Source organism: Rhinoderma darwinii, chromosome 4 (assembly GCF_050947455.1).
Source record: "Rhinoderma darwinii isolate aRhiDar2 chromosome 4, aRhiDar2.hap1, whole genome shotgun sequence".
NCBI classification, from domain to species: domain Eukaryota; kingdom Metazoa; phylum Chordata; class Amphibia; order Anura; family Rhinodermatidae; genus Rhinoderma; species Rhinoderma darwinii.
In genome coordinates this window covers 404,313,704-404,341,408 of record NC_134690.1, presented here as the reverse complement: position 1 = coordinate 404,341,408, position 27,705 = coordinate 404,313,704, and the positions used below count along the sequence as shown (strand labels likewise).

Here is a 27,705-nt window from a genome sequence, read left to right as displayed (position 1 = left end):
AGCGATTACGGGATCATATATTGTATATAGCAACAATGTATCAGATCTATAATAGAAAACGCAACAGTATCGCAACAAAAATAAGAATACTGTCACCAGTGAAGTAAGAAACTGGCACGAGACGCCGTGTCCTCCCGAAGGTAGAAATGTAGTCGTGTAACAAGATTATTCCATTCTTTCACATTTTCCGCTGCTGCATTGTGCGTTTTAGTATCATCACACCATAAGGTAAAGCTCTAGCCCAGAAGTGTAGCTTCACTTTCGAACATCATTTTGCATTCTAAATATCATGCTGAAAAAAAAGACATTACAAATACTTTGCTTTACATAGTCTTATACTACAGTCACATCCAAAGCTGCATTCACAATTATCACACGCTCATAGGACCCAGAGATGGGAGAATCACAAGCTGTAGGGCTCACAGCAGGAGGTATAAAACTGCCGGTTTAGTGTCTGTAAAGAGCATTTTCTACTGTAGTGCATTCTGGGAAATGTAGTGTTCCTACCCATCCACCATGTTGAGGTCTGATGTAAACCACCAAGGATGCAATGTGCTAAAGGAGCTCAGTCAAGATGTCGGGGTGGGGTCTGTTATCACAGCGCTGATGAATTTTGACAGGCAGAATTTTTACTGCAGCTCTGGATGTAACTGGAGTAGATGACACAGTATCAGTAAACGAAAGTATGCTTAAAAAAAAAAAAAAAAAAAGAATTTAGTGTTTTACGTAGATTAGATTTAGCTGTAAAAAACATATGTTCAGAAGTGGAGCTACCGCTTTAAGACCGCACCACAATAAAGAAAGCGCAGGATCTCGCTCGGAGCCCCCAACGCGTCTCTCAGGTTCCGTCTCCTCGCTGGAAATCTCCTCTCTGCCCTCCGGTCTTGCTGACGAGTTTTACCTCTTCGATCACCATGTCGTGAGTGACAGCCTTGCACATGTCGTAGATCGTTAAGGCGGCCACGCTTGCCGCGGTCAGCGCCTCCATCTCCACTCCGGTTTTACCATGAGTGCGACACTCGGCCGTTACCACGGCTGCGAAACGCGTGGCGTCGAGTTCCAGGCAAACCTTGACCCGGCTCAAGGAAATGTTATGGCACAGAGGAATCAGCTGACTGGTCAGTTTGGCGCCCAGGATTCCGGCGATTTGCGCCACGGTGAGGACGTCACCCTTCTTGAGTTGGTTGGACTGGACAAGACGGAAGACTTTTGGCCCCAGGCGGATGACGGCTGTAGCGACGGCGGTGCGGCTGGTGCTAGACTTCTCTCCAACATCGACCATGTGAACCTTCCCGGCTTGGTCAACGTGCGTCAAGTGTTCAGACGCTTCCTGTAAACGGGAATTATTGTGCGTTTCCGATAAATTGTCAGTGGAAGATCGTGGAGTATTAAGGCACTGAGACTGGGGGGCGGGATAATCAGGGCCACTGCAGAAATGGCGCAGCGGAAGCACCAAAGTATTCGCTAGAATTTTCCTAAAATCAGACGGTAAGAAATCCTCATCTCCACCCCTCGTACGCCACACCGTCAGCGCGGAGTGACAGCGCAATCCTGAACTCAGTCTATCAGCGGCCGCAAATGTTCTGATTTGTTCCATTAAATAGTAAAAGCCCCGAGGAATTCTCCGAAACAAAAGCGACGCAGGAGGCGGACCTGGAAAATAGAGAAAATGGGAGTTATAGTCCAGGGTAAGAGAGTGGATCTATAATGTAATAATCAACAACAACAGATTACAAGAGCAGCTCTATATCTCATGTCCATAGGGGGCAGTATTATAGTAGTTATATTCTTGTATATAGGGGACAGTATTATAGTAGTTATATTCTTGTATATAGGGGGCAGTATTATAGTAGTTATATTCTTGTATATAGGAGCAGTATTATAGTAGTTACATTCTTGTATATAGGGGGCAGTATTATAGTAGTTATATTCTTGTATATAGGGGCAGTATTATAGTAGTTATATTCTTGTATATAGGGGCAGTATTATAGTAGTTATATTCTTGTATATAGGGGGCAGTATTATAGTAGTTATATTCCTGTATATAGGGGACAGTATTATAGTAGTTATATTCTTGTATATAGGGGGCAGTATTATAGTAGTTATATTCTTGTATATAGAGGCAGTATTATAGTAGTTATATTCTTGTATATAGGGGCAGTATTATAGTAGTTATATTCTTGTATATAGGGGGCAGTATTATAGTAGTTATATTCTTGTATATAGGGGACAGTATTATAGTAGTTATATTCTTGTATATAGGGGGCAGTATTATAGTAGTTATATTCTTGTATATAGGGGGCAGTATTATAGTAGTTATATTCCTGTATATAGGGGGCAGTATTATAGTAGTTATATTCTTGTATATAGGAGCAGTATTATAGTCGTTATATTCTTGTATATAGGAGGCAGTATTATAGTAGTTATATTCTTGTATATAGGTGGCAGTATTATAGTAGTTATATTCTTGTATATAGAAGGCAGTATTATAGTAGTTATATTCTTGTATATAGGATGCAGTATTATAGTAGTTATATTCTTGTATATAGGAGGCAGTATTATAGTAGTTATATTCTTGTATATAGGATGCAGTATTATAGTAGTTATATTCTTGTAAAAAGGGGGCAGTATTATAGTAGCTATATTCTTGTATATAGGAGCAGTATTATAGTAGTTATATTCTTGTATATAGGGGCAGTATTATAGTAGTTATATTCTTGTATATAGGGGTAGTATTATAGTAGTTATATTCTTGTATATAGGGGCAGTATTATAGTAGTTATATTCTTGTATATAGAAGCAGTATTATAGTAGTTATATTCTTGTATATAGGAGTAGTATTATAGTAGTTATATTCTTGTATATAGGGGCAGTATTATAGTAGTTATATTCTTGTATATAGGGGCAGTATTATAGTAGTTATATTCTTGTATATAGGAGTAGTATTATAGTAGTTATATTCTTGTATATAGGGGGCAGTATTATAGTAGTTATATTCTTGTATATAGAAGCAGTATTATAGTAGTTATATTCTTGTATATAGGAGTAGTATTATAGTAGTTATATTCTTGTATATAGGGGCAGTATTATAGTAGTTATATTCTTGTATATAGGGGCAGTATTATAGTAGTTATATTCTTGTATATAGGAGTAGTATTATAGTAGTTATATTCTTGTATATAGGGGGCAGTATTATAGTAGTTATATTCTTGTATATAGGGGGCAGTATTATAGTAGTTATATTCTTGTATATAAGGAGCAGTATTATAGTAGATATATTCTTGTATATTGGGGCAGTATTATAGTAGTTATATTCTTGTATATAGAAGCAGTATTATAGTAGTTATATTCTTGTATATAGGGGGCAGTATTATAGTAGTTATATTCTTGTATAGAGGGCAGTATTATAGTAGTTATATTCTTGTATATAGGGGCAGTATTATAGTAGTTATATTCTTGTATATAGAGGGCAGTATTATAGTAGTTATATTCTTGTATATAGGAGCAGCATTATAGTAGTTATATTCTTGTATATAGGGGGCAATATTATAGTAGTTATATTCTTGTATATAGGGGGCAGTATTATAGTAGTTATATTCTTGTATATAGAGGGCAGTATTATAGTAGCTATATTCTTGTATATAGGAGCAGTATTATAGTAGTTATATTCTTGTATATAGGAGCAGTATTATAGTAGATATATTCTTGTATATAGGAGGCAGTATTATAGTCGTTATATTCTTGTATATAGGGGCAGTATTATAGTAGTTATATTCTTGTATATAGGAGCAGTATTATAGTAGTTATATTCTTGTATATAGGGGGTAGTATTATAGTAGTTATATTCTTGTATATAGGGGGTAGTATTATAGTAGTTATATTCTTGTCCATAGGGGGCAGTATTATAGTAGTTATATTCTTGTATATAGAGGGCAGTATTATAGTAGCTATATTCTTGTATATAGGAGCAGTATTATAGTAGTTATATTCTTGTATATAGGAGCAGTATTATAGTAGATATATTCTTGTATATAGGAGGCAGTATTATAGTCGTTATATTCTTGTATATAGGGGCAGTATTATAGTAGTTATATTCTTGTATATAGGAGCAGTATTATAGTAGTTATATTCTTGTATATAGGGGGCAGTATTATAGTAGATATATTCTTGTATATAGGGGCAGTATTATAGTAGTTATATTCTTGTATATAGGGGGTAGTATTATAGTAGTTATATTCTTGTCCATAGGGGGCAGTATTATAGTAGTTATATTCTTGTCCATAGGGGGCAGTATTAGTTTATGTTGTACACTTTAATGTTTTGTAACCAAAGCTAAAACCTACAAAACATTAGAGAATCAGCTGCATATTTGACCACTCTGTACTGATCCACAACATGTTCTTTACTGCAATCAAATCCAAAGCTATGTTCACAATTTTGTCACTTGTAACTTATTTGCAGACCTTTAGCAGCAAAACCAAGATCCCATTTGGCGCTGCGTTGCGTTCTGGATAGTAGCAGCTTGGAGATCAGGATTTGACTACTGTGTAGCGCTTTCTGCAAACCCTACATTTTCCACCATGAATTGCAGTAGTGCACACTCGGTGGAGATACTGCGCCAAACTGATGGAATTGTAAATGCAGCTTTGGGTGTGACTACAGCTCCGGCTGTCACTGGTATAGAACAGAGGATGTTACTCAAGATCAGCACCCGACGATTAAAGCAAAAAGCGTGACATTTAACCTTTAAACTCCCTTTCTGACCCATTCGCTGCTACTAATCTAATTACAGGCCTCGGAGGACACATTGATGTTCTGAAGAATAAAATTCCTAAAAACGAGGGGTCTGGAGAGGAGGGCGGCAGATTTACGAGCGTCCTCTGTGCCCTCTGCTCGGGGTAAGACAAGACAAGAATTCCTCTGCATTATGGAGTCCAATGCAAACATTGGGAGGGGGAGAAGTGGTCGCCCCAGGAATGAGGGTAAGAGGTAAACCTCCAAAAACAGAGCGGACAATCCCATAAATAACAATTCCCTCAAATATTCCCATTATCTGAATCGCTCTACACCTGGGAATTCTGCGTTTACAAGATTCCTCCAGGATATCGAAAGTAAAAAAATGGACCAACTTTGTAAAAAGCCTCGATTAAAAATCTCCTACCGTTTTGTGTCCGCAGCTCCTGTGCAGATCTGTGTAGTTATGGTTACAGTTATAGCCTATGGAGTCTCGTCCTTCTTCATATCCTACTGAATGTTTATTAGCAAAAAGTAGGGGTCAGGCGGAACGGAATAGAAATGCAAGATCAGTCTACACAGGGCTGGTTTGCCACCTGTTACCATGGCGACACATTGGTCCACCTAGGAGCTGTATACAGGAAACGGGAGTTTTTTTTTTTTTTTTAATAAGGACGATTTGGAAGGTGGATTTACATTTTATTTTAGATGTATAAGAGCAGGGAGAGAAGTTGATGACTGAGGGGAAAAAAATCACTAGCAGCGAAAAAAAAAAAAAAAAAAATAGATGGCGGCCGAAGAGAGAAAAAAGGAATAGCATCGAAAGAAAGATGGAGGTCAAGGAGGGAAAGGTGGCAACCCGGCGGGAAAAAAAAAATGGCGGCTGAGAAAAAAAAAATGCCGGTTTGGACGCGTTCTCCATCTTGGAGTTTTGCTTTACGTTTTATATGCTAGACATGAAGGGATACAATGCAGGGAAAAATGTAAATATATTGCGGGAATGATGTAACGCTCAGATAATCGCGATCACGTGGACATCCCAGGACTTCCTATTTATTATCTTATGTTTAGGACGCCTCAGTGGCGCCCGTGATTTACGTTAAAATCTCAGAATTACCGCAATTCACGGGCGAGCTCAATATTTTGATATTTTTGAGGGAAACCATTACAGGCAAATCGCGACAATTTAAAAATTGTCATCCATATTGGAATTCCAGCGCTCGTCACGTGACATTTCTCGTCAAAGGAAACATTAAGGTCGCGTGGAGGTCGCAGTAATGACACGAATTTGGCGAGATTTGCGCCCAACATCAAGCCATGTGGAGTCCGGGCATTACCCCATCCCCTTCCTGGAGCAATAGGTTGCGGAGCGCCGCGGACCATCTTCACCCCCCCCAGACTAAGCCCTCTGCCCCGGCCGCCCGTTCTCCACAATTTGCAGCGCGCTCTGCCGCTATCATTCCTCCGCATGATAATAAATCCCAGGACGTGTTTTTCATTCTCTGCGACCACAAGTTATTTTTAGTGTCAGCGCCGAGATATCATTAAGATAATTTGCGGTCGGGAGTTCAGCGCCTTTCCAAAAACGTTATAAAGAAAAACAAACAACAACTTTACAGCCAATATCGGATGCTGAGCGTCTGGAGACTCCCCAGTACCGGAGCGCGGCGGCGTATTATACCACGCAGCGACACGAGAAAAACCATCGCTGTTATAAAGAAGCCAAAACCTGACTGAGCCGATCCAGGATGAGCAGATCTGTAATCTGTGCGTGTACGTGAGAAGACCCAGCGCCACAACACACGGGAGGACAAGGAGCACAAACAGTGTCATAGTGTCACCTGCAGTCCTATGTAACACCACAGATAACACAGTGATAACTCTGAGTACAGATAATGTAGTAGATGTTACCCGCAGTCCTATGTAACACCACAGATAACACAGTGATAACTCTCTGAGTACAGATAATGTAGTAGATGTTACCTGCAGTCCTATGTAACACCACAGATAACACACAGTGATAACTCTCTGAGTACAGATAATGTAGTAGATGTTACCTGCAGTCCTATGTAACACCACAGATAACACACAGTGATAACTCTCTGAGTACAGATAATGTAGTAGTGTCACCTGCAGTCCTATGTAACACCACAGATAACACAGTGATAAGTCTCTGAGTACAGATAATGTAGTAGATGTTACCCGCAGTCCTATGTAACACCACAGGTAACACAGTGATAACTCTCTGAGTACAGATAATGTAGTAGTGTTACCTGCAGTCCTATGTAACACCACAGATAACACAGTGATAACTCTCTGATTACAGATAATGTAGTAGTGTTACCTGCAGTCCTATGTAATACCACAGATAATACAGTGATAACTCTCTGAGTACAGATAATGTAGTAGATGTTACCTGCAGTCCTATGTAACACCACAGATAACACAGTGATAACTTTCAGGGTACAGATAATGTAGTAGATGTTACCTGCAGTCCTATGTAACACCACAGATAACACAGTGATAACTCTCTGACTACAGATAATGTAGTAGTGTTACCTGCAGTCCTATGTAACACCAGAAGTGGAAACAGCAAAAAAGTAATGAGAATTAATGACAACAATGCGGGACTTTCATTCACGTGGACTCTGTGGTCAGAGAATATAAAGTTGTGGCTTCACTGCCTCGAACACAATGACTAGTAGTAATGCCCATGCGGCCCCCTTACGTACAGGTTTTGTCACCCACCAATCAGGATCATGGGACGATTCTTCATCTGGGAGATGCTGAACATACCTGCGTACAGAAAACGGAGACCTATTATCAGTCATAGAATTCATACTCTGATACATTGTAACAAACCCATCAGCTCTGTGAGAAGGTCTGTACGGGGATGTAAACTATGAACAATTTTTTTTTTTTAATGTACAGGACAGTTAAGTTACCCGCATGCTGCTTCTTCTTACGCCCGACAGCCGCCCCAATAACTTGTACCAGCTCCTCCTCGCTCGCCCCCGTACGCAGCCAGTCCCGGAGAGACACTTCAGCGTTCCCGAAGAGACAAACCTGTGCATGGAAATAAAGATGAAATCAGAGAAATGCTCTGTAAATTATCAATCACTTACATTAAGGTAGATCATATCTTATGCTCCAGTCACAGCCAGAGCTGCATTCATACTTCTTATAATCCAGTCATATCCACATCAAATTACCAATTTATATCCAGTCATTATAGTGATACTTACTGCTGCATGTTTTATTCTTACTCTGCAGTAACATCAAGAGCCTCACTCACAAGTCTTATGCTCTATTCACATCCAGAGCTGCATTTACAATTTTTATGCCCCAGTTAGAGCTACATTAATAATTCATATTGTCTAGTCACATCTAGAGCTGCATTAACAATTCATATGTTCCAGTCACATCTAAAGCCTAAAAATTGTTATGCTCTAGTTAGATCCAGAGCTGCATTCATATACAAAAAAAACTCCACTAAAAACAGAACCACCTTGTATCCTTAGTGTTAAAGTCCTTAAATTACCAGCCAACACTGGCATTAGATGGTGACCGCACCTTGAGATTGCCATCAGCCGTGATCCGCAGCCGATTACAGGACCCGCAGAAGTGATCAGACATGGACGTGATGAACCCGATCTGGCCCTGGAAGCCCGGCACTTTGTAGGCCTAAAAACAGCGTGCAACGTACCGTTAACATGGGTTTTAAAGAATCCCAGCCCCCCCCAAAAAAAGTCATTTTTAGGTGAATTTTTATATTATATATATATATATAGTATAAACATATGCCATGCAATAACCTTCCCCCCAGTCTGCATGTGTGTCAGTCTTCACTGTAGCTCTATCATTATATTCATGAACCAGGAGCCCCCAGATGAGCTTTACTTGTATTACTAGATATCCAGCCACCCAAAAATATCATTATTCATAAAGCTCTTATTTAGTACAAGCAGAAAGGGGTTACTATACCTTTAATTAAAGGCACAGTAGATAAACAAAATAATTACAGCTAGAAGTAAAAGGGTCCCCTGTACCTTGGAGGTGCTGGTTATCTCAGTAGGGACTTGCTCTAACTCCGGCCACTTCTGTCGGATAGTGTCCAGCATTTCCTGGTAACTCACCATCTTCTTGAAGTTCCATTTGTTGCCTATTATAAAAGACAGCAGCGTCTTCCAATTACAGAACAAAAGACGAACAGTGTGTACCCCACATTACTGCTCTGGTGATGTAGTACCTCCATGTCCTGACCACTGTGTACATACATGACATTACTTATCCTGTACGGATCCTGAGTTACATCCTGTATTATACTCCAGAGCTGCACTCACTATTCTGCTGGTGGTGTCACTGTGTACATACATTACATTACTTATCCTGTACTGATCCTGAGTTACATCCTGTATTACACTCCAGAGCTGCACTCCCTATTCTGCTGGTGGAGTCACTGTGTACATACATTACATTACTTATCCTGTACTGATCCTGAGTTGCATCCTGTATTATACTCCAGAGCTGCACTCACTATTCTGCTGGTGGTGTCACTGTGTACATACATTACTTATCCGGAGTTACATCCTGTATTATACTCCAGAGCTGCACTCACTATTCTGCTGGTGGAGTCACTGTGTACATACATTACATTACTTATCCTGTACTGATCCTGAGTTGCATCCTGTATTATACTCCAGAGCTGCACTCACTATTCTGCTGGTGGTGTCACTGTGTACATACATTACATTACTTATCCGGAGTTACATCCTGTATTATACTCCAGAGCTGCACTCACTATTCTGCTGGTGGAGTCACTGTGTACATACATTACATTACTTATCCTGTACTGATCCTGAGTTGCATCCTGTATTATACTCCAGAGCTGCACTCACTATTCTGCTGGTGGTGTCACTGTGTACATACATTACATTACTTATCCTGAGTTACATCCTGTATTATACTCCAGAGCTGCACTCACTATTCTGCTGGTGGAGTCACTGTGTACATACATTACATTACTTATCCTGTACTGATCCTGAGTTGCATCCTGTATTATACTCCAGAGCTGCACTCACTATTCTGCTGGTTGTTATTAGAAACAGTTAGCAAGCTTGTGGACAGACACACCTCTAACAACTTAGCCAAGCTCCAATAATGCAGGGGGTGAGTTTTTCCTACATCAGATGACTGTACGGTTCCTGGTGTATAGTCCAAACTTCCCAGAAGAAAAGTTCAGAATGTGCTGCAACCATTTTGGGCTTAAATTGTGTGTCGGTGGCTACTTAGAGATACAAGAGAAGGAAAACGCAGTGCAGATTCAGGTCCCAAATTCTCGATCTCCAAAGTGAAGCTGCATGTGTGAATAACACGGCTTCGTAATCAGCAAAAAATGATTTATCTAACCGGAAACCATCAACAACATGCCGTTGACTGATCTAATATTCTTGTGTCTCTCTAGGAAGAGTATCCTGCTGTGAATGGGCTGTGGGTCTGATCAGTTCATTAACACCTTAATGGTATATTCAGACGGTGCGGTCAAGTCACGTTCACCAGATTTGCTACGAAAACGTAACAAAGTGCTGCAGTTTTGCTGTGATTTTGCAAAATTCTCCCCTAATACTTCCCGCAGTCGCCTCATTACCCCATGAATACCCTATTACTCTGCTAATAACACTTATTGGATGTTTATCTTAATAAGTATCATGTATTTAACGGGACAAATTATATATAGAGATATATTTTTTTGAAAGCCATAGTAAGATCTATCAACAGCAGCTATCCTACTTGCTGACAGTTTCCACACCAAAATTTCTCCAGTTCCCTATTTAGCAGTGGCAGTGACCCTATTGTTACCCACTCACCATCAAACGGCATGTACTCAATGAACCGCACCTCCAGCGGCTGCTTCTCCGTCAGCGCAACAAAGTCCGTGAGCTCATCTTCATTTAACCCTCTCATGACCACACAGTTGACCTGCGCCAATACAAAGATGGAGGGGGTCTCAATAGAGAAGAATGGATGAACCCCAGTGTCCCCAAACTGAGCCCCACTGCAATGTGACAAGCTTTGGGGGTGTGCAGAGCGTATTTTTATTCTCCACTTTGTAAGCCCTTTGCCTTGTACGACAGGTTATACTCTAGTCACATCCAAAGCTGCGTTTGTAATCCTACTGGTTGCTTACGGCATTCACAAGCAATGAGATGGCAGACTGGGGCGTAAATGCTTTGTTAAGCTCCCACAATGCACTGCGCTCTACGCAGCTCTGGGTGTGACTGGAGTTCCCCTTTAAGAAGCAACATTTGGGAGATAGAGGTGTATACATTGTAAGCAAACATGTTAAACAAATTAAAAGAAAGAAAACGGACGGGCGCAGAGAGTGGAGACGGGCGCCTGCGACCAGCCGGTTTACAAGCGACGCTCTCGGATTATTTATCTTAGCACGTAGTAAAAATCCTCATTAATGCAGAGGTGTAAGGAGGTTGTAGAGAGGCCCCCGCCCCGCTCCCTGCGATGGGTCCGAGCCAAGCGCCGAGGCTCCAGACACGCACACCGCACGGGGATTCTTGGCGGGGGAACAGATTTTGCATTTTATCACATCGTATTGACCGAAAATAATGTCATTTCCAGAGATCGACTCGTGTTTTCTACAGAGAATAAGCAAGAAAAACCATTAAAAAAAAAAAAAAAAAAAACCACGATAAAAATACAAAAAGCTAGGAAAGTAATAAAAAAATAAATATATTATATATGAAATTAAAATTTAAAAAAAAAAAAAATCATTGCTGTGGCTTCTGGCGCCACCTACAGGTGATAGAAAGAATTTCTGATGCTGCAGTCTACAAAAAAGAATTACAACTCCTAGCAATATAAAAAAAAAAAAAAAAACCCAAAATATCTCGATCTGTCTAATGAACGGTAAGAATCACTTATATTGTCCATTACAGTCCCAATAGTGATAGTCACCCAACTTTAGAGACCCTGAATGGCCTACAAATCAGTGTTCTGTAGTTATTTTTATTGCTCTGCCGATTCCTGACTCCTCCCTGTGTGTCAGTCTTCACTGCCCCTCTTGCATTCTATTCATGAAACAGGCAGCACTGGGTGTACAGATCTATAGAGGAGTACAATCTATTACACGTCCCGGATGAGATGAGACGTCACCGTGTTAAACATACGCTGGAAATGAACAATAATCTGGCGGAAATGTAAAGGGATTTTCTGCTTTAGGGAAACGGCTGTAGAAAAGTCCTTTCAGGCCGAACTCTCAACAGGTTGTGAAGAGCGCTGGAAGGAGGCGGGGCTTATGCAAATTGACATTAAAGGGACGTTTTTCGTTTAGGACGTGCGTGTATCATTTGTTTATAGTAATTATTTTTGTCTTATTAGGAGTAAATTGTACAAAAATTCTTTTTTTTTCTAGTTTTAACTTTTTCTATTTGCAAATTCACACAAATACAGTATTAAAACGGCTTCCCTATTTTGTTTCAATATGGCGGAAACAATTTGGCGCAGTGTGTTTTTTTTCCTTATTCTTTTATAGATTTTTATATTTGTTTATTACGTCGTTTTTCACTGTAGCCGAGGCCTCTATAGAAGCTCCAGATAGATGGGGAAAAAGCCCCTCTGGGGACATCCGACACTGGCAGAGCTGATCTGAGGCCCAGCAGCTCTGCCCATGCCGGATGGCGCCCAGCAATCACCGGGTCTAATAGAGGCAGCGGCATGGGGTTAAATAAGACAGAAGCGATAATAAACCCCCCCTGTCTTGTCCTCCGGGTCCCCGGCTGTCAGGGTCCTGACTTGTGCCTGATTGCGCCATACACTTTGCGTGTCGTGTTTGGTCTTCGCGCCGCACACAGGGGGACACAATGGCGCGCCGCACTGGCAGGCGATCACAATTTACTAGTGTTGAGGTTTGCAGGAATCTCACCTTCACAGGATTGTAACCCAGCTCCACCGCACGGTGAATGCCCTCCAGGACTTTATGAAAACCTGGAGAAACAGATGAAAATAGAAGATAAATAATAATAAAACAAATATAAACAAATAAATAATAAACAATAAATAAAACAAATTAAAAAAACAAATAACAATAATTATTATTAATAAAACAACAAATAAAAAAAGAATACATAAAAAAATAACTAATAATAAACAAAAAAATAATCATTATTATTATTAAAATAACAAATATTCATTATCATCAAGGACTCAGCTCTGCTACATCTATAAGGCACCTGGTAAAACATCCAATGAGGAAGATCACAAGATGTGAAGGAACTTCATGCAGAGACACATTCTGCAACTACAGTCTCCTGCTGCCATCTAGTGGCCAGGAGCAGTACTGTCAGTGACATCATATCGCCCACAGCTACAATGCTACTTGATCCGCGCAGTGCGTCCTGCATAGTCACGTGACTCGGATCAGACTATGCGGTTCTTGTCAATCACTTTCTTTCTCTCCCTATAGAAGGTTTTATGGACGGGGACATTTCCTTTGATTTTGCGGACCGGAGATTACGGTGTCGGTGCGAATCCGGGGGCCGCGCGGCTGTTCCTGATAAGTAGAATTGCGCAGCAGAATTTAACATCTAGATCTTCTCTTATGCTGCACCGTGACCTCCTCCACCTGCCCTACACAGAGCCCGCAGGAGCAGCCTGAACATCACCGCCAGGTCCCTGCACCATAATGATCGCGGATGCTGCTGCGCTCAGGTCATATCACGCCGTAGAGACAACAGGAACCAGTTGTCGGATGTCATTGCGCCATTTATTACCTCCGCCATTCCGTATAACAGCAGCATTGACCTATAGAACCGGATATTAGCAATCAAGGAATAGCGGAGGATATATTGGTAGACCGTTATAACAGAAGAGACCGGGAGCCGACCCTCCAACACCGCGCCGAAGTGATGACCGATTCTGCACCTACACCGCGCCAAAGTGACGCAAGACTCTGCACCAACACCACAGCCCAGGCATCAGATTTTCTACCGATTTTCTAACCGCCGCTCCCGTATTCAGAAGCCGCACCCACCTTTCCTGCGCACGATGAACTCGAACTTGGCGGGCACCAGCGTATCCAGGCTGATGTTCAGCACGTCCAGTCCGCCCTCCTTCAGTTTGGGTAACAGCCGCGCCAGGTTAATGCCATTTGTCGTCAGCGCGATTGTTTTTAACCCTTCCAGCTTCCTCAGTTGTGCTACAATAGGGTGGAAAACAAACAAAAATAAAATATATAAAAAATGTGGGAGGGCAAATCCCCCCCCCCCCATTATTAAATGGTACCAGGCACTGGGTGAGGTCCCTTTAAATTGAGTGCAGTTTGCAGAATGGATGAGTAATTCCAAAAGCTGAACATAGGGGGCTCCAAACACACAAATGTCTAGTCATATACACCCACCCCTGCAGTGACCCGACTGCCAAGAAGCTGGGGCTCTCTTACTAAACAGAGGGGGAGGGGTCCCGTTTTTTTAGGTCCCTCGATGGCACTTTGAGGGCCATTTAGGATCTTGTACTGTAAAGCACGAATCCGGTCTCTTAAGTGGACTATAGACTTGAGATGGAAAAAAGTCAGGAGAAACCCCCTTCCCCCTGCAGATGCAAAAAGAATCTATAGATGCTGCGTGGAAACTGTCAGCAAGCTGCTGTTGATTGATCTTTTATGCTTATTATGTGTCTTTGAGTGCATAATGATGTCCTGCTGTGTTTGGACTTTAGGTCTGATTGGTTCTTTTTCCCCCTCAATTCCCCCCGCCACGGAGCACCGTTCAATAAGTTGCGCTACCCTTGTTATTCACATAAACCATAAGGAGAATAAAGTAAAGCCCTAACAAGATCTATCACCAGCAGCTGGCCTGCTTGTTGATGGTTTCCAACTAGCAACAGGACGGGTTTTCAGCGTCTGGAAGAAGTTTTGGAAATGGTTAATGATTACGATGTTTTGGTGTCTGACTCCTTCTGTAGATCTGTGTCCTGCAGGAGAACACGAGGAGCAGATCCTCACCTATGATATCCACCACGTCTGGTCGGATGAGCGGCTCCCCACCGGTCAGACGGATTTTGTCCACTCCTTCCTGTACAAACAGTCTGGCCACGGTGAGGATCTCCTGAGCGGTGAGAAGTTCACTCTTTGGCGTCAGCTTCACGCCGTCTTCTGGCATACAATACTGACCTGCAAAAGTATTCACGCCCAAACATTAGCGCCAATATCACCAGCAAAAGCGTCAAGATGCTCAACCCAATAATGACCTGCAAAATAGACACTCAGAAAAGGGCACCACTGTGGGGGCACCAGCACCACTACGGGGGCACCGGCGCAGCACCACCACTGCGGGGACACCGGCGCAGCACCACCACCACCACTGCGGGGACACCTTGCCCTGAGTGCTCTCAAAGTTCAGTTTTGCTCTGCTGTTTGTGAGTTGGGAGATAACAGAACAGTCACAATGACTTATTAGGGGGCCCATGAATCCCGCCGGTCCAGCACGACTGTACTCACATCGCAGGTTACACTTCTCAGTCAGCGAGATCCTCAGGTAACTGTGCTGGCGGCCAAAGCCGTCTGTGAGGAAGGCGGAGAAGGGCAGCGCGTGATCTCGGATGAAGCTTTTTCTGTCTGCGCTTGGGGACAGGCCCTAAAAAATAAAATTAAAAAAAATGCAGATCAAAATATTGTGGATAAACACGTCGTCTTATAGGCCTCACCCTGTTTGGAGAAAATAGATCAATCTGTGTAACTGAGGTGGTCAGAAAACCAAACACTATCTCAATAGAGGCACAAACCACTGCTTTATCCCCTCACCATGCTTTACACTACAGGTTTGCTCCAGTTATGATAAATGCCTCCAGTTTAGCCACATTGTCTATTTGCATCTGAGAGTCTGAAATTAACCTGCTGTTTAATCAGAGGCTCAGGCCGGTTACCCTATTCCCCATGTTTTACACTGCAGCTCTGCTTGTTCGGATTGCTCAGCAGGAAGTCCGTAAATGAAGAGATGATTTATATTACAGTCCAGACAGAATCATTATAAACTACAAGCAAATAAATCTCCAGTAAGGAAGAGAAGGTGATCAGGAAACTGCGGCAAATAGACCAAGGGGAGGAGCCTCAACAAAGGGGAGGAGCCTGGGGAGCAGCTTCAAATGAGAACAACTTTACTTGTATGTATTGTGCAATGTTTTACATGTTTGTTGCAGAACAGCGAGCACCTGTCGGGGGAGGGGAGGGCAGGTAAGTTAAGGGGAACAAGCGTTTCAACTATTCTATTTTTTTTTTGTCACTGCGACATAAAAGATCGGGTAATCAAGTTGTCATTCAGGTTATGAAAGAGTTACTAATTCTGGAAAATAAATTATATTTTAGAACTTTTTTTTTCCTTATTCTAAATGGCAACAACACAACTTCATGCGATAAATAATAACGACGCAGGCTGCAACTCTGCTCCCCCATGCTTTACACTGCAACTCGGTCTTCAAATAAAACAAAAACCGTCACTGATCACTGCAAAAATGTGGCAAAAACTGCCTGATGTCACCACTAGAGGGCTTAATCCATATACAACTGTGCACAGCTGCTATTCACCTGAGTGTACACAGATCGCCCCCTAGTGGGAGCAGCGGAGACAGGGTATGTGCACACGGCTTATTTTTGGGCTGTAAACGGCTGAAAAATCAGAAGCAGAACGCCTCCAAACATCTGCCCATTGATTTCAATGGTAAAAACAGCGTTCTGTTCCGACGGGCCGTTTTTTTACGCGGCCGTTTTGAAAATCAGCCGCGTAAAAAAAAAAGTCTGTGAAATAGAAGTGCATGTCACTTCTGGAGACGTTTTGGGAGCAGTTTTTCATAGACTATAGTAAAACAGCTCCAAAAACGGCCATAAAAAAACGCCACGAAAATTGTGAGTGCCTTAAAGAAACGTCTGAAAATTGGGAGAGGTTTTCCCTTGAAAAAAGCTCTGTATTTTCCGATTTTTTTGCTAAGCGTCTGAAGATATCCTGCAGTTATGTGATTGGTTTCATGGAAAATCAGTTCCCTGTACTAAAGAAACACAGCGCGCCAATGTCTTATCAAGTGTATCGGGAAACCCTGAAGATTCCCTTTAAAAAGAAAATAATAACGTGAGGTCCCCTTTAAGAGTTTTGAAACAAAGTCCCAAATATATAGAAATAACGTCAGGAATACCGGACGACCATGAACGGTAACACAACTTTATTTAAAGGGATCTTACGGTTCATTGTAGATAAATTATAATCTCTGTATAAAGGAAAAGTTCTAGAACTTTCTAATATACTTTGTGTTTCAATTCTTCACCATTTTCAAGATATTCGATTGCTGTCAGTGAACGAGAACACTTGTTTACATACAGAGACCGCATTCCCCGTACATACCTAGTTCTGCTCTCAGCTGAGAAGTGGATACAATGTATCAGTCTGGACACAGCTGCTGCACACATTGCTCTGGTAGTTTGCTACAATGTATCAGTCTGGAGTTCAGGTTGTTTAGCTCACAGAGCATTGTCTAGACTGGGAATGATTGGATTTACTTCTCAGCGGAGAGCAGGGCTAGGTGTCTACCGGCTTCTGAATGTAAACAAGTGTTCTCATTCACTGACAGCAAGCAGATATATTTGGCATTTCAACTCCTCACCATTTTCAAGATATTAAAAAAAAGTCCTGAAAAAGTGGAACCTCCTGATGGATTGTAGGATTAGCTGCATTTCCAGATTATTGGAATTCTTCTTTGAGAGATGGAGACGAGTCCGGCACTGCACGGTATTGGATTATTAATGTACAACCAAGAGTCTGAAAATGTGAAATCAAGCGGGATTATGGGAAATTCTCTAAATTAGATTTAAAAAAAAATAAATATAAAATTTGTCATATTCCTGTAAAATAATGGCCCCATAGATAAGGAGGTCACATGACTGCGTAATAAACAGCGTAACGACCGCGGTTAGTACATTGTAACGGTCACCGACCATGAAGACGCTGCGTCCGGACCACCAGACAGTCACATGACCGGACATCCCGAGCAATGTTACAGCCATCGTCACATGTCATCCACAACAGGAAGACACATAATCCATCATCAGACCACGCCGGACCGCGCCAGATTACAATTTCCAGGCTATCGGGCCCCGGATTATAGGAAATTCATGGTATTTACTTTACTAAACATTAAAGGGAAAAAAAAAAAAACACCTCTGAAAAATTCGGATAATTCGGCAGCCTTGGTACTTCTGATGAGCCGGATTATTGGAAAGGTTTACAAATATATGAAGTTTGAGCGTGAGGTGAAGATACTGGAAGTATTTTTTATATACATTGTCATTTGATGATACGGTTGCAGTTTTTACTCTTTTGTATTAATCACGTATTAATGGGACTATTTGTGCAGTCCCCATATACACCACTGTTTTGGGACTATTTGTGCAGTCCCCATATACACACCACTGTTTTGGGACTATTTGTGCAGTCCCCATATACACACCACTGTTTTGGGACTATTTGTGCAGTCCCCATATACACCACTGTTTTGGGACTATTTGCGCAGTCCCCATATACACCACTGTTTTGGGACTATTTGCGCAGTCCCCATTTACACCACTGTTTTTGGACTATTTGTGCAGTCCCCATATACACCACTGTTTTTGGACTATTTGTGCAGTCCCCATTTACACCACTGTTTTGGGACTATTTGTGCAGTCCCCATATACACACCACTGTTTTGGGACTATTTGTGCAGTCCCCATATACACCACTGTTTTGGGACTATTTGTGCAGTCCCCATATACACACCACTGTTTTGGGACTATTTGTGCAGTCCCCATATACACACCACTGTTTTGGGACTATTTGTGCAGTCCCCATATACACACCACTGTTTTTGGACTATTTGTGCAGTCCCCATTTACACCACTGTTTTGGGACTATTTGTGCAGTCCCCATATACACACCACTGTTTTGGGACTATTTGTGCAGTCCCCATATACACCACTGTTTTGGGACTATTTGTGCAGTCCCCATATACACACCACTGTTTTGGGACTATTTGTGCAGTCCCCATATACACACCACTGTTTTGGGACTATTTGTGCAGTCCCCATATACACACCACTGTTTTGGGACTATTTGTGCAGTCCCCATATATACACCACTGTTTTGGGACTATTTGTGCAGTCCCCATATATACACCACTGTTTTGGGACTATTTGCGCAGTCCCCATATACACCACTGTTTTGGGACTATTTGCGCAGTCCCCATTTACACCACTGTTTTGGGACTATTTGTGCAGTCCCCATATACACACCACTGTTTTTGGACTATTTGCGCAGTCCCCATTTATACCACTGTTTTGTACACGAATCACGTGCTTGATAACGGCTCCTGCGGTGGAGCCGAAACGTTGCACGAGGGCAAACAAAAATCCATTTTTTCACTTTGATTGGAGCGCTGCCTGTTCTTGGACATATATTGGAACATTTGGGGACCGTGATCGGGTTCCGGAGGCGTGCACCCCCCATAAATCAGGCCGGAGATGCCAGCGCTGGATTACCAGGTCATTTCTCCCATAATCCAGCAGGGGAATATTTTGGATGGATTAGCCGGGTTTCCAGGTGATTGGAATAATGACAAATATGACAAGCTGTAGAAATGAATACAAACTATTGCGCTTTATCATCCATACGAGAAAAGAAGCGCCGTCACCAGGAAACGTAACAGTCATCAGAATCTACTGAGAATTACCGCACCAGAAACACAACCAACCGGGAAGGTCGTAATACATTTAAAAAAAACAAACAAAAAAAAAAACAAAAAAACTCAGGAATAATAATAATAATAATAATAATAATAATAAATAGAAAATTAAAAGAATTACATACAAAAAAAAACAAAAAAGGTAGAATAAATATATATTTTTTAAAGTGACGGAACACAATTCTCACAGGGAAGATTAGAACATGGCAGAAAAAAAAAAAAAGAAAAAGATGCAGGTAAAGTAATAAAAATAAAAAAAGTAACAAAAACAAATAGTCGAAAATAATAAAACAGAACAGGGATTAATCTAAATTTATTTGGTCAAATCCTTAAAGGGGTTTTCCAGTCCCCATCCTCAGGATAGGCCTTCAATATCTGATCAGTTGGGGTCCGACTGCCAGGACCGCCCCTGATTAGCGGTTTTGATCGGGGCCGCAGCGCTCGTACGATCAACGCTTCCCCTTTAATCCGGTCATTGGTCGTATTGTGAATGGCCGACAAAGATGTAGCAGCGATTCAGTGTTACAACCTTCTCCCATTGGAGCGCTGCAGCCCCTTCAAAACAGCTGATTGGTAGGGGGGTCCCGGCAGTCGGAGGTTAGGCCATCAATTCATAGGGATTGGAAAACCCCTTTAAATGTTGCGGCCAATGGAGCAGTCCTCCACACAGGAGATCAGAGGATTCTTCCATTCTGCGGCCTCGTTCACACGCTGCCGATTTGCTGCATTTTTTAGGCCATAACAGAGTTGGATCAAGTAGAGCAGAGCTGGAAAACCTTCCTTTATAGATTTCTTCTGTTCAGGTTCCGTTCCTGGTTTTGGTTTAAAAAAAACAAACTGGTGAAATCTGCAGCAAATCTGCGCTGTGTGAACGAGGCTACTAGTCACTTGTTGTAATCAGTTCTCAGCCGGAATCTTCTGATAAATTCACGACAAATCCGGAGATAATCCAGTCACTTGTATAGACGCCACATGTGACGCTTCAGGTTATACCGCGGCGGGATTACAGCGGATTACGAGTGACAGACGACGGCGGATTGTTACATTGTATCAAATGATCAACCCCAAACCTGTTACAGTAGCAGTGCAAAACTCAGAATTATATCATTTTCTAGAAAAGCTGGGTGACAACTAATATGGGCGCAGCTGTAACTCATCAGTGGTTGTCACCCAGCTTTCCTAGACTTCTGAATGGCAAATCTGAAGGGGGTGCGTCACCTAGGCAGATTTGTCAATTAAGTCTTTGAGAAAGCTGGGTGTCAGATTCCAGGCTAGTAATGCCCTGTCAATCCCTCAGCACTCTAATGTCACTGAATATATCTGCCATTCAGGAGTCTGGGAAAGTTGGGTGATCATCCCAGTTGGAGCTGCAATGGCGGCCGTATGGGCGATCACCCAGCTTTCCCAGAAACAAATGTAACAAAGAAACAACTGAACCCAAGATAATGACTCTAGGGCTTTTATTTACTGGAGAGCTTCCGTATTTTGGGATTTTTCTGCCGGATTAGAGGGGATAAACTGATCACTGGTCCCCAACCTGTCGCATAACTACAACTCCCAGCATGTACTGACAGCAACAGCTGGAGAGCCACAGGTTGGAGTCCACGGTCATAGTTTGGGTTATGAATGGGGACAGGGCTGGCAGTTCACGCTTATCTCTGGCTGCACGGCCCCTTATCATGTGTCCACAGGTGGAGAAAGAACCGCCAATAAGAAGTGCGGCTGCGGAGAGATAATATTTAACAGCCGCAAGTAAAAGTTACCAGATCTGTAATCCAAAGGTCTCGTCTGTAACTTTTACTGGTCACACAGAGTAATGGGGAAAAGCGGCTACTAATATTTCTCAGTGTGAAAGATGTCCACAGCAGCACAGAGCATATCAGGAGAGTAGGGTGCAGGTCACAGAGAGTTAAATGGAAGAAGCAGGGTGCATTACTGTCAATTTTACTCTGTTGCTCCCTGTTATCAGCCATTTCAGGCTGGAGAGCGGCTGACAGCAGAGTTCTTCCATTAGATGAGTGACAGTGCAGTATTTGTGACGGACGCTGCTGTCTGTGGGGTCACCGGCCCTTTAAGTCACTGGTCTACAGGATGATTATTATTTTACACTTTGACCTGGGGACCATGAACAGGAGACGTCACAGAACTCCTGGGGTTCAATCATCGCATTAGGGGAGACCCCTGACGGTCACGCGGGAAAATAATCTACGAGGAAATATCCAGATCCAACCGGAGAAACGCAGAAGAGAAGAACTGACAAGATGTAAGAACGAGATTCCACTGTCGCCTAGTTATATCTGTTTCTGGGAAAGTTGTGTGACCACCAATAAGAAGCTCCTGCGGGGGGATAGACACATCTTCCCTAGACTCCTGAATGCTAATTTCTAGTTATGGATTAATAGGTTACAGAACAGTGAGTGCAGCTCTGGAGTATAATACTGGATATAACTCAGGATCAGTACAGGATAAGTAATGTATGTACACAATGACTCCACCAGCAGAATAGTGAGTGCAGCTCTGGAGTATAATACAGGATGTAACTCAGGATCAGTACAGGATAAGTAATGTATGTACACAGTGACTCCACCAGCAGAATAGTGAGTGCAGCTCTGGAGTATAACACAGGATATAACTCAGGATCAGTACAGGATAAGTAATGTAATGTATGTACACAGTGACTCTACCAGCAGAATAGTGAGTGCAGCTCTGGAGTATAACACAGGATATAACTCAGGATCAGTACAGGATAAGTAATGTAATGTATGTACATAGTGACTCCACCAGCAGAATAGTGAGTGCAGCTCTGGAGTATAACACAGGATGTAACTCAGGATCAGTACAGGATAAGTAATGTATGTACACAGTGACTCCACCAGCAGAATAGTGAGTGCAGCTCTGGAGTATAACACAGGATGTAACTCAGGATCAGTACAGGATAAGTAATGTATGTACACAATGACTCCACCAGCAGAATAGTGAGTGCAGCTCTGGAGTATAATACAGGATATAACTCAGGATCAGTACAGGATAAGTAATGTAATGTATGTACACAGTGACTCCACAGCAGAATAGTGAGTGCAGCTCTGGAGTATAACACAGGATATAACTCAGGATCAGTACAGGATAAGTAATGTAATGTATGTACATAGTGACTCCACCAGCAGAATAGTGAGTGCAGCTCTGGAGTATAACACAGGATGTAACTCAGGATCAGTACAGGATAAGTAATGTATGTACACAGTGACTCCACCAGCAGAATAGTGAGTGCAGCTCTGGAGTATAACACAGGATGTAACTCAGGATCAGTACAGGATAAGTAATGTATGTACACAATGACTCCACCAGCAGAATAGTGAGTGCAGCTCTGGAGTATAATACAGGATATAACTCAGGATCAGTACAGGATAAGTAATGTAATGTATGTACACAGTGACTCCACAGCAGAATAGTGAGTGCAGCTCTGGAGTATAATACAGGATGTAACTCAGGATCAGTACAGGATAAGTAATGTCATGTATGTACACAGTGACTCCACCAGCAGAATAGTGAGTGCAGTTCTGGAGTATAATACAGGATGTAACTCAGGATCAGTACAGGATAAGTAATGTCATGTATGTACACAGTGACTCCACCAGCAGAATAGTGAGTGCAGCTCTGGAGTATAATACAGGATGTAACTCAGGATCAGTACAGGATAAGTAATGTAATGTATGTACACAGTGACTCCACCAGCAGAATAGTGAGTGCAGCTCTGGAGTATAATACAGGATGTAACTCAGGATCAGTACAGGATAAGTAATGTAATGTATGTACACAGTGACTCCACCAGCAGAATAGTGAGTGCAGCTCTGGAGTATAATACAGGATATAACTCAGGATCAGTACAGGATAAGTAATGTAATGTATGTACACAGTGACTCCACCAGCAGAATAGTGAGTGCAGCTCTGGAGTATAATACAGGATATAACTCAGGATCAGTACAGGATAAGTAATGTAATGTATGTACACAGTGACTCAACTTTTTTTGGAGATTAATGATATAAAGTTATATATAATGGGGATCGGGCGTTGGCGTTGAAGTATTATAATTGAGATTAGGCGGAGTTCACAGTAATCACCTCCATTAGGGTGATATTACTGGTACATGTCTCACCCATAGGAAGTGTTGATGCCTCAGGGTCACCTGGGGTCCTACCCTTAAAACAGATAAATGCTATTCACTCCCTGCGCTGTGGAACTGACACTCTGATTTAGAACGGGTCTATTAATATTTATTTGCACTGTAGGCAGAAACCAGAGAACATATAAACTCCAGGCGGGTTTTGCCCCTGGTCGGATTACACAACGGTCACATGACCCACATACAAGAACGAAATAAACAAAGCTCTCGCAATTGGCAAATAAAGCAGCAAAACCAGAGTAATTATATAATGTACGAGGGCGGGATTAGCTGCGCCTCACAGATAGAAGTGTCACAGGTCTACAGAGCGGATTTACCCCCCGCAGTCGCAGAATTCAAGTTAAACGATTTCCATTCACTTCTGTTGGCGCACGACTGTCGCTTTCAATACAAACTTCAGTGCCGGGGGGGGGGGGGGGGGGGGGGGGTCTCTGTATTTTTATAAGTTTAACTGAACGACACTGTCAAATGTAAAGCTGCGGCGACACTTGTATCCACAGTCTCATCTCAGCCACAGAAGCTTTACCTTCCCAGTGAAAATGTGACGATCGCAAATGGAAAACTGCAATGATACAAGTCTGTGACACTCCATGATTAAAAAAATCAGCTGCAGGACCAGAGAAGAGAGAGGAGCAGAGAAGAGAGAAGCCGCAGGAGCAGTGAAGGAGAGAGAGAGAGAAGCCGCACGAGCAGTGGAGAGGAGAGAGAGAGAGAAGCCGCACGAGCAGTGGAGAGGAGAGAGAGAGAAGCCGCACGAGGAGAGGAGAGAGAGAGAGAAGCCGCAGGAGCAGTGGAGAGGAGAGAGAGAGAGAGAGAGAAGCCGCAGGAGCAGTGGAGAGGAGAGAGAGAGAGAGAGAAGCCGCAGGAGCAGTGGAGAGGAGAGAGAGAGAGAGAGAGAGAAGCCGCAGGAGCAGTGGAGAGGAGAGAGAGAGAGAGAGAGAGAGAAGCCGCAGGAGCAGTGGAGAGGAGAGAGAGAGAGAGAGAGAAGCCGCAGGAAAAGTGGAGAGGAGAGAGAGAGAGAGAGAGAGAAGCCGCAGGAGCAGTGGAGAGGAGAGAGAGAGAGAGAAGCCGCAGGAGCAGTGGAGAGGAGAGAGAGAAGCCGCAGAAGCAGTGGAGAGGAAAGAGAGAGAGAGAAGCCGCAGGAGCAGTGGAGAGGAGAGAGAGAGAGAGAAGCCGCAGGAGCAGTGGAGAGGAGAGAGAGAGAGAGAGAAGCCGCAGGAGCAGTGGAGAGGAGAGAGAGAGAGAAGCCGCAGGAGCAGTGGAGAGGAGAGAGAGAGAGAGAAGCCGCAGGAGCAGTGGAGAGGAGAGAGAGAGAGAGAAGCCGCAGGAGCAGTGGAGAGGAGAGAGAGAGAGAGAAGCCGCAGGAGCAGTGGAGAGGAGAGAGAGAGAGAGAAGACGCAGGAGCAGTGGAGAGGAGAGAGAGAGAGAGAGAGAAGACGCAGGAGCAGTGGAGAGGAGAGAGAGAGAGAGAGAGAAGCCGCAGGAGCAGTGGAGAGGAGAGAGAGAGAGAGAAGCCGCAGGAGCAGTGGAGAGGAGAGAGAGAGAGAGAGAAGCCGCAGGAGCAGTGGAGAGGAGAGAGAGAGAAGCCGCAGGAGCAGTGGAGAGGAGAGAGAGAGAAGCCGCAGGAGCAGTGGAGAGGAGAGAGAGAGAAGCCGCAGGAGCAGTGAAGGAGAGAGAGAGAGAGAAGCCGCAGGAGCAGTGAAGAGAAAAGAGAGAGAAGCCGCAGGAGCAGTGAAGAGAGAACCCGCAGAGAAGAGGAGACAGAGAAGCCGCAGGAGCAGAGAAGAGAGAAGCCGCAGGAGCAGAGAAGAGAGAAGCCGCAGGAGCAGAGAAGAGAGAAGCCGCAGGAGCAGAGGATCGCGGGGATCTCACCTGCACATTGTTGGGCACCTCCACCGCTGGCGCTCCGGACACGCAGCTTCTCCTGCAGACTCCCCAGGGTCTGATCTGGAGATACTTGCCCCGCAGCAGCCCGCACACCCGTCCTCCGCTCGCTGCCATGTCCCGGGCTGTGCTGGAGCTGAGCGGCCGATCTTCAGCCCTCACTCTCCACTACCAACTCCTAAAGACAGCCAATCACAGTCCACACTGTTACTTACAACCAATCATCGTCCGTTCTGTCACACCAACAGCCAATCACTTTCCCTCCCGTCAAACCATAACCTAATCGCAAATTTCCGCCTGTCACTCTAACAGCCAATGCAAGTCTCACCTGTCACATCAACACCCAATGAAAGTCTCGCCTGTCACACCAACAGCCAATGAGCGGCAGCATGCACTTCCGGGTTGCGGTGCTTTTTGGGAGTTGTAGTTTACCCTGTGTCGAGATTATCTTCGGACGCATGTTTGGTTTTGCTTGGAAAGTGAGGGTGGGCTCCCCCTGTTGGCTGCTGGACTCACTGCACTAGACAGCTGTGTTGCAATGAGGCAGCGGAGCTAAGAAAAACGAATTTAGTTAATTTGCCCCTTATAGCATGAAACTAGGGGCAACTCAGCAATCCTAATTATTAGCTCAAAATAAGGATGACACCCCACCTCTCCTCCTGTATGCATTATATTGTTACTATCATCATTATTATTATTATAATTATTATTATTATTACTATTATCATCAGTATTCCTTTTTAGTATTTAGATGAAAATGCCTCAGGAGAAGTGCTACACAATACCCACATTACTCTGCTACACAATACCCACATTACTCTGCTACACAATACCCACATTACTCTGCTACACAATACCCACATTACTCTGCCGTAGAATACCCACAATACTCTGCTACACAATACCCACATACCCACATTACTCTGCTATACAATAACCACATTACTCTGCCATACAATACCCACATTACTCTGCTATACAATACCCACATTACTCTGCTACACAATACCCACATTATTCTTCTATACAATACCCACATTACTCTGCCATACTATACCCACATTACTCTGCTACACAATACCCACATTACTCTGCTACACAATACCCACATTACTCTTCCATACAATACCCACATTACTCTGCTATACAATACCCACATTACTCTGCTACACAATACCCACATTACTCTGCTATACAATACCCACATTACTCTGCTATACAATACCCACATTACTCTGCCATACAATACCCACTTTACTCTGCTACACAATACCAACATTACTCTGCCGTACAATACCCACATTACTCTGCTATACAATAATCACATTACTCTGCTATACAATACCCACATTACTCTGCTATACAATACCCTCATTTCTCTGCCATACAATACCCACATTACTCTCTCATATAATACCCACCTTACTCTGCTATACAATACCCACCTTACTCTGCCATACAATACCCACATTAGTCTGCCATACAATACCCACATTACTTTGTCGCACAGTACCCACATTACTCTGCCTTACAATACCCACATTACTCTGCCGTACAATACCCACGTTACTCTGCTATACAATACCCACATTACTCTGCCATACAATACCCACATTACTCTGCCGCACAGTACCCACATTACTCTGCCGCACAGGACCCACATTACTCTGCCTTACAATACCCACATCACTCTGCTGTACAATACCCACGTTACTCTGCTATACAATACCCACATTACTCTGCCATACAATACCCACATTTACTCTGCCATACAATACCCACATTACTCTGCTATACAATACCCACAAGTGTTCAAATAATACTGCCATAGAGGGTTCATATAATACTGCCATAGAGTGCTAATATAATGCTGCCATAGAGTGCGCATATAAAACTTTCATAGAGTGTTCATATAATACTGCCATAGAGTGCTCATATAACACTGCCATAGAGTGTTCATAAAATACTGCCATAGAGTGTTCATATAATACTGCCAAAGAGTGCACATATAATACTGCCAAAGAGTGTTCAAATAATACTGCCATAGAGGGCTCATATAATACTACCATATAGTGTTCATATAATACTGCCATAGAGTGGTCATATAATACTGCCACAGAGAGCTCATATATTACTG

The 27,705-nt window shown here is 43.0% G+C and overlaps 1 protein-coding gene across 4 annotated transcripts; it reads right to left on the bottom strand.

Moving 5' to 3' along the window:
- On the bottom strand, nt 1-25,750 carry MOCS1 (molybdenum cofactor synthesis 1). 4 transcript variants are annotated; one of them, XM_075863482.1, is made up of 11 exons: nt 25,557-25,750; nt 15,242-15,377; nt 14,747-14,914; nt 13,778-13,942; nt 12,671-12,732; nt 10,602-10,713; nt 8,784-8,896; nt 8,308-8,418; nt 7,680-7,800; nt 7,483-7,530; nt 1-1,653 (listed from the first exon to the last, which is right to left on the bottom strand). In XM_075863482.1, the coding sequence occupies exons 1-11, from the start codon at nt 25,683-25,685 to the stop codon at nt 839-841; spliced, it is 1,980 nt and encodes a 659-aa protein (XP_075719597.1). In that variant the 5' UTR covers nt 25,686-25,750; the 3' UTR covers nt 1-838. The 4 variants fall into 4 exon arrangements, with proteins under 4 accessions (XP_075719597.1, XP_075719599.1, XP_075719598.1 ...); XM_075863484.1 differs by lacking the exon at nt 25,557-25,750 and adding an exon at nt 15,635-15,742; XM_075863485.1 differs by having other exon boundaries at nt 1,564-1,653; nt 7,467-7,530.
- Nucleotides 25,751-27,705: the final 1,955 nt, after the last annotated feature.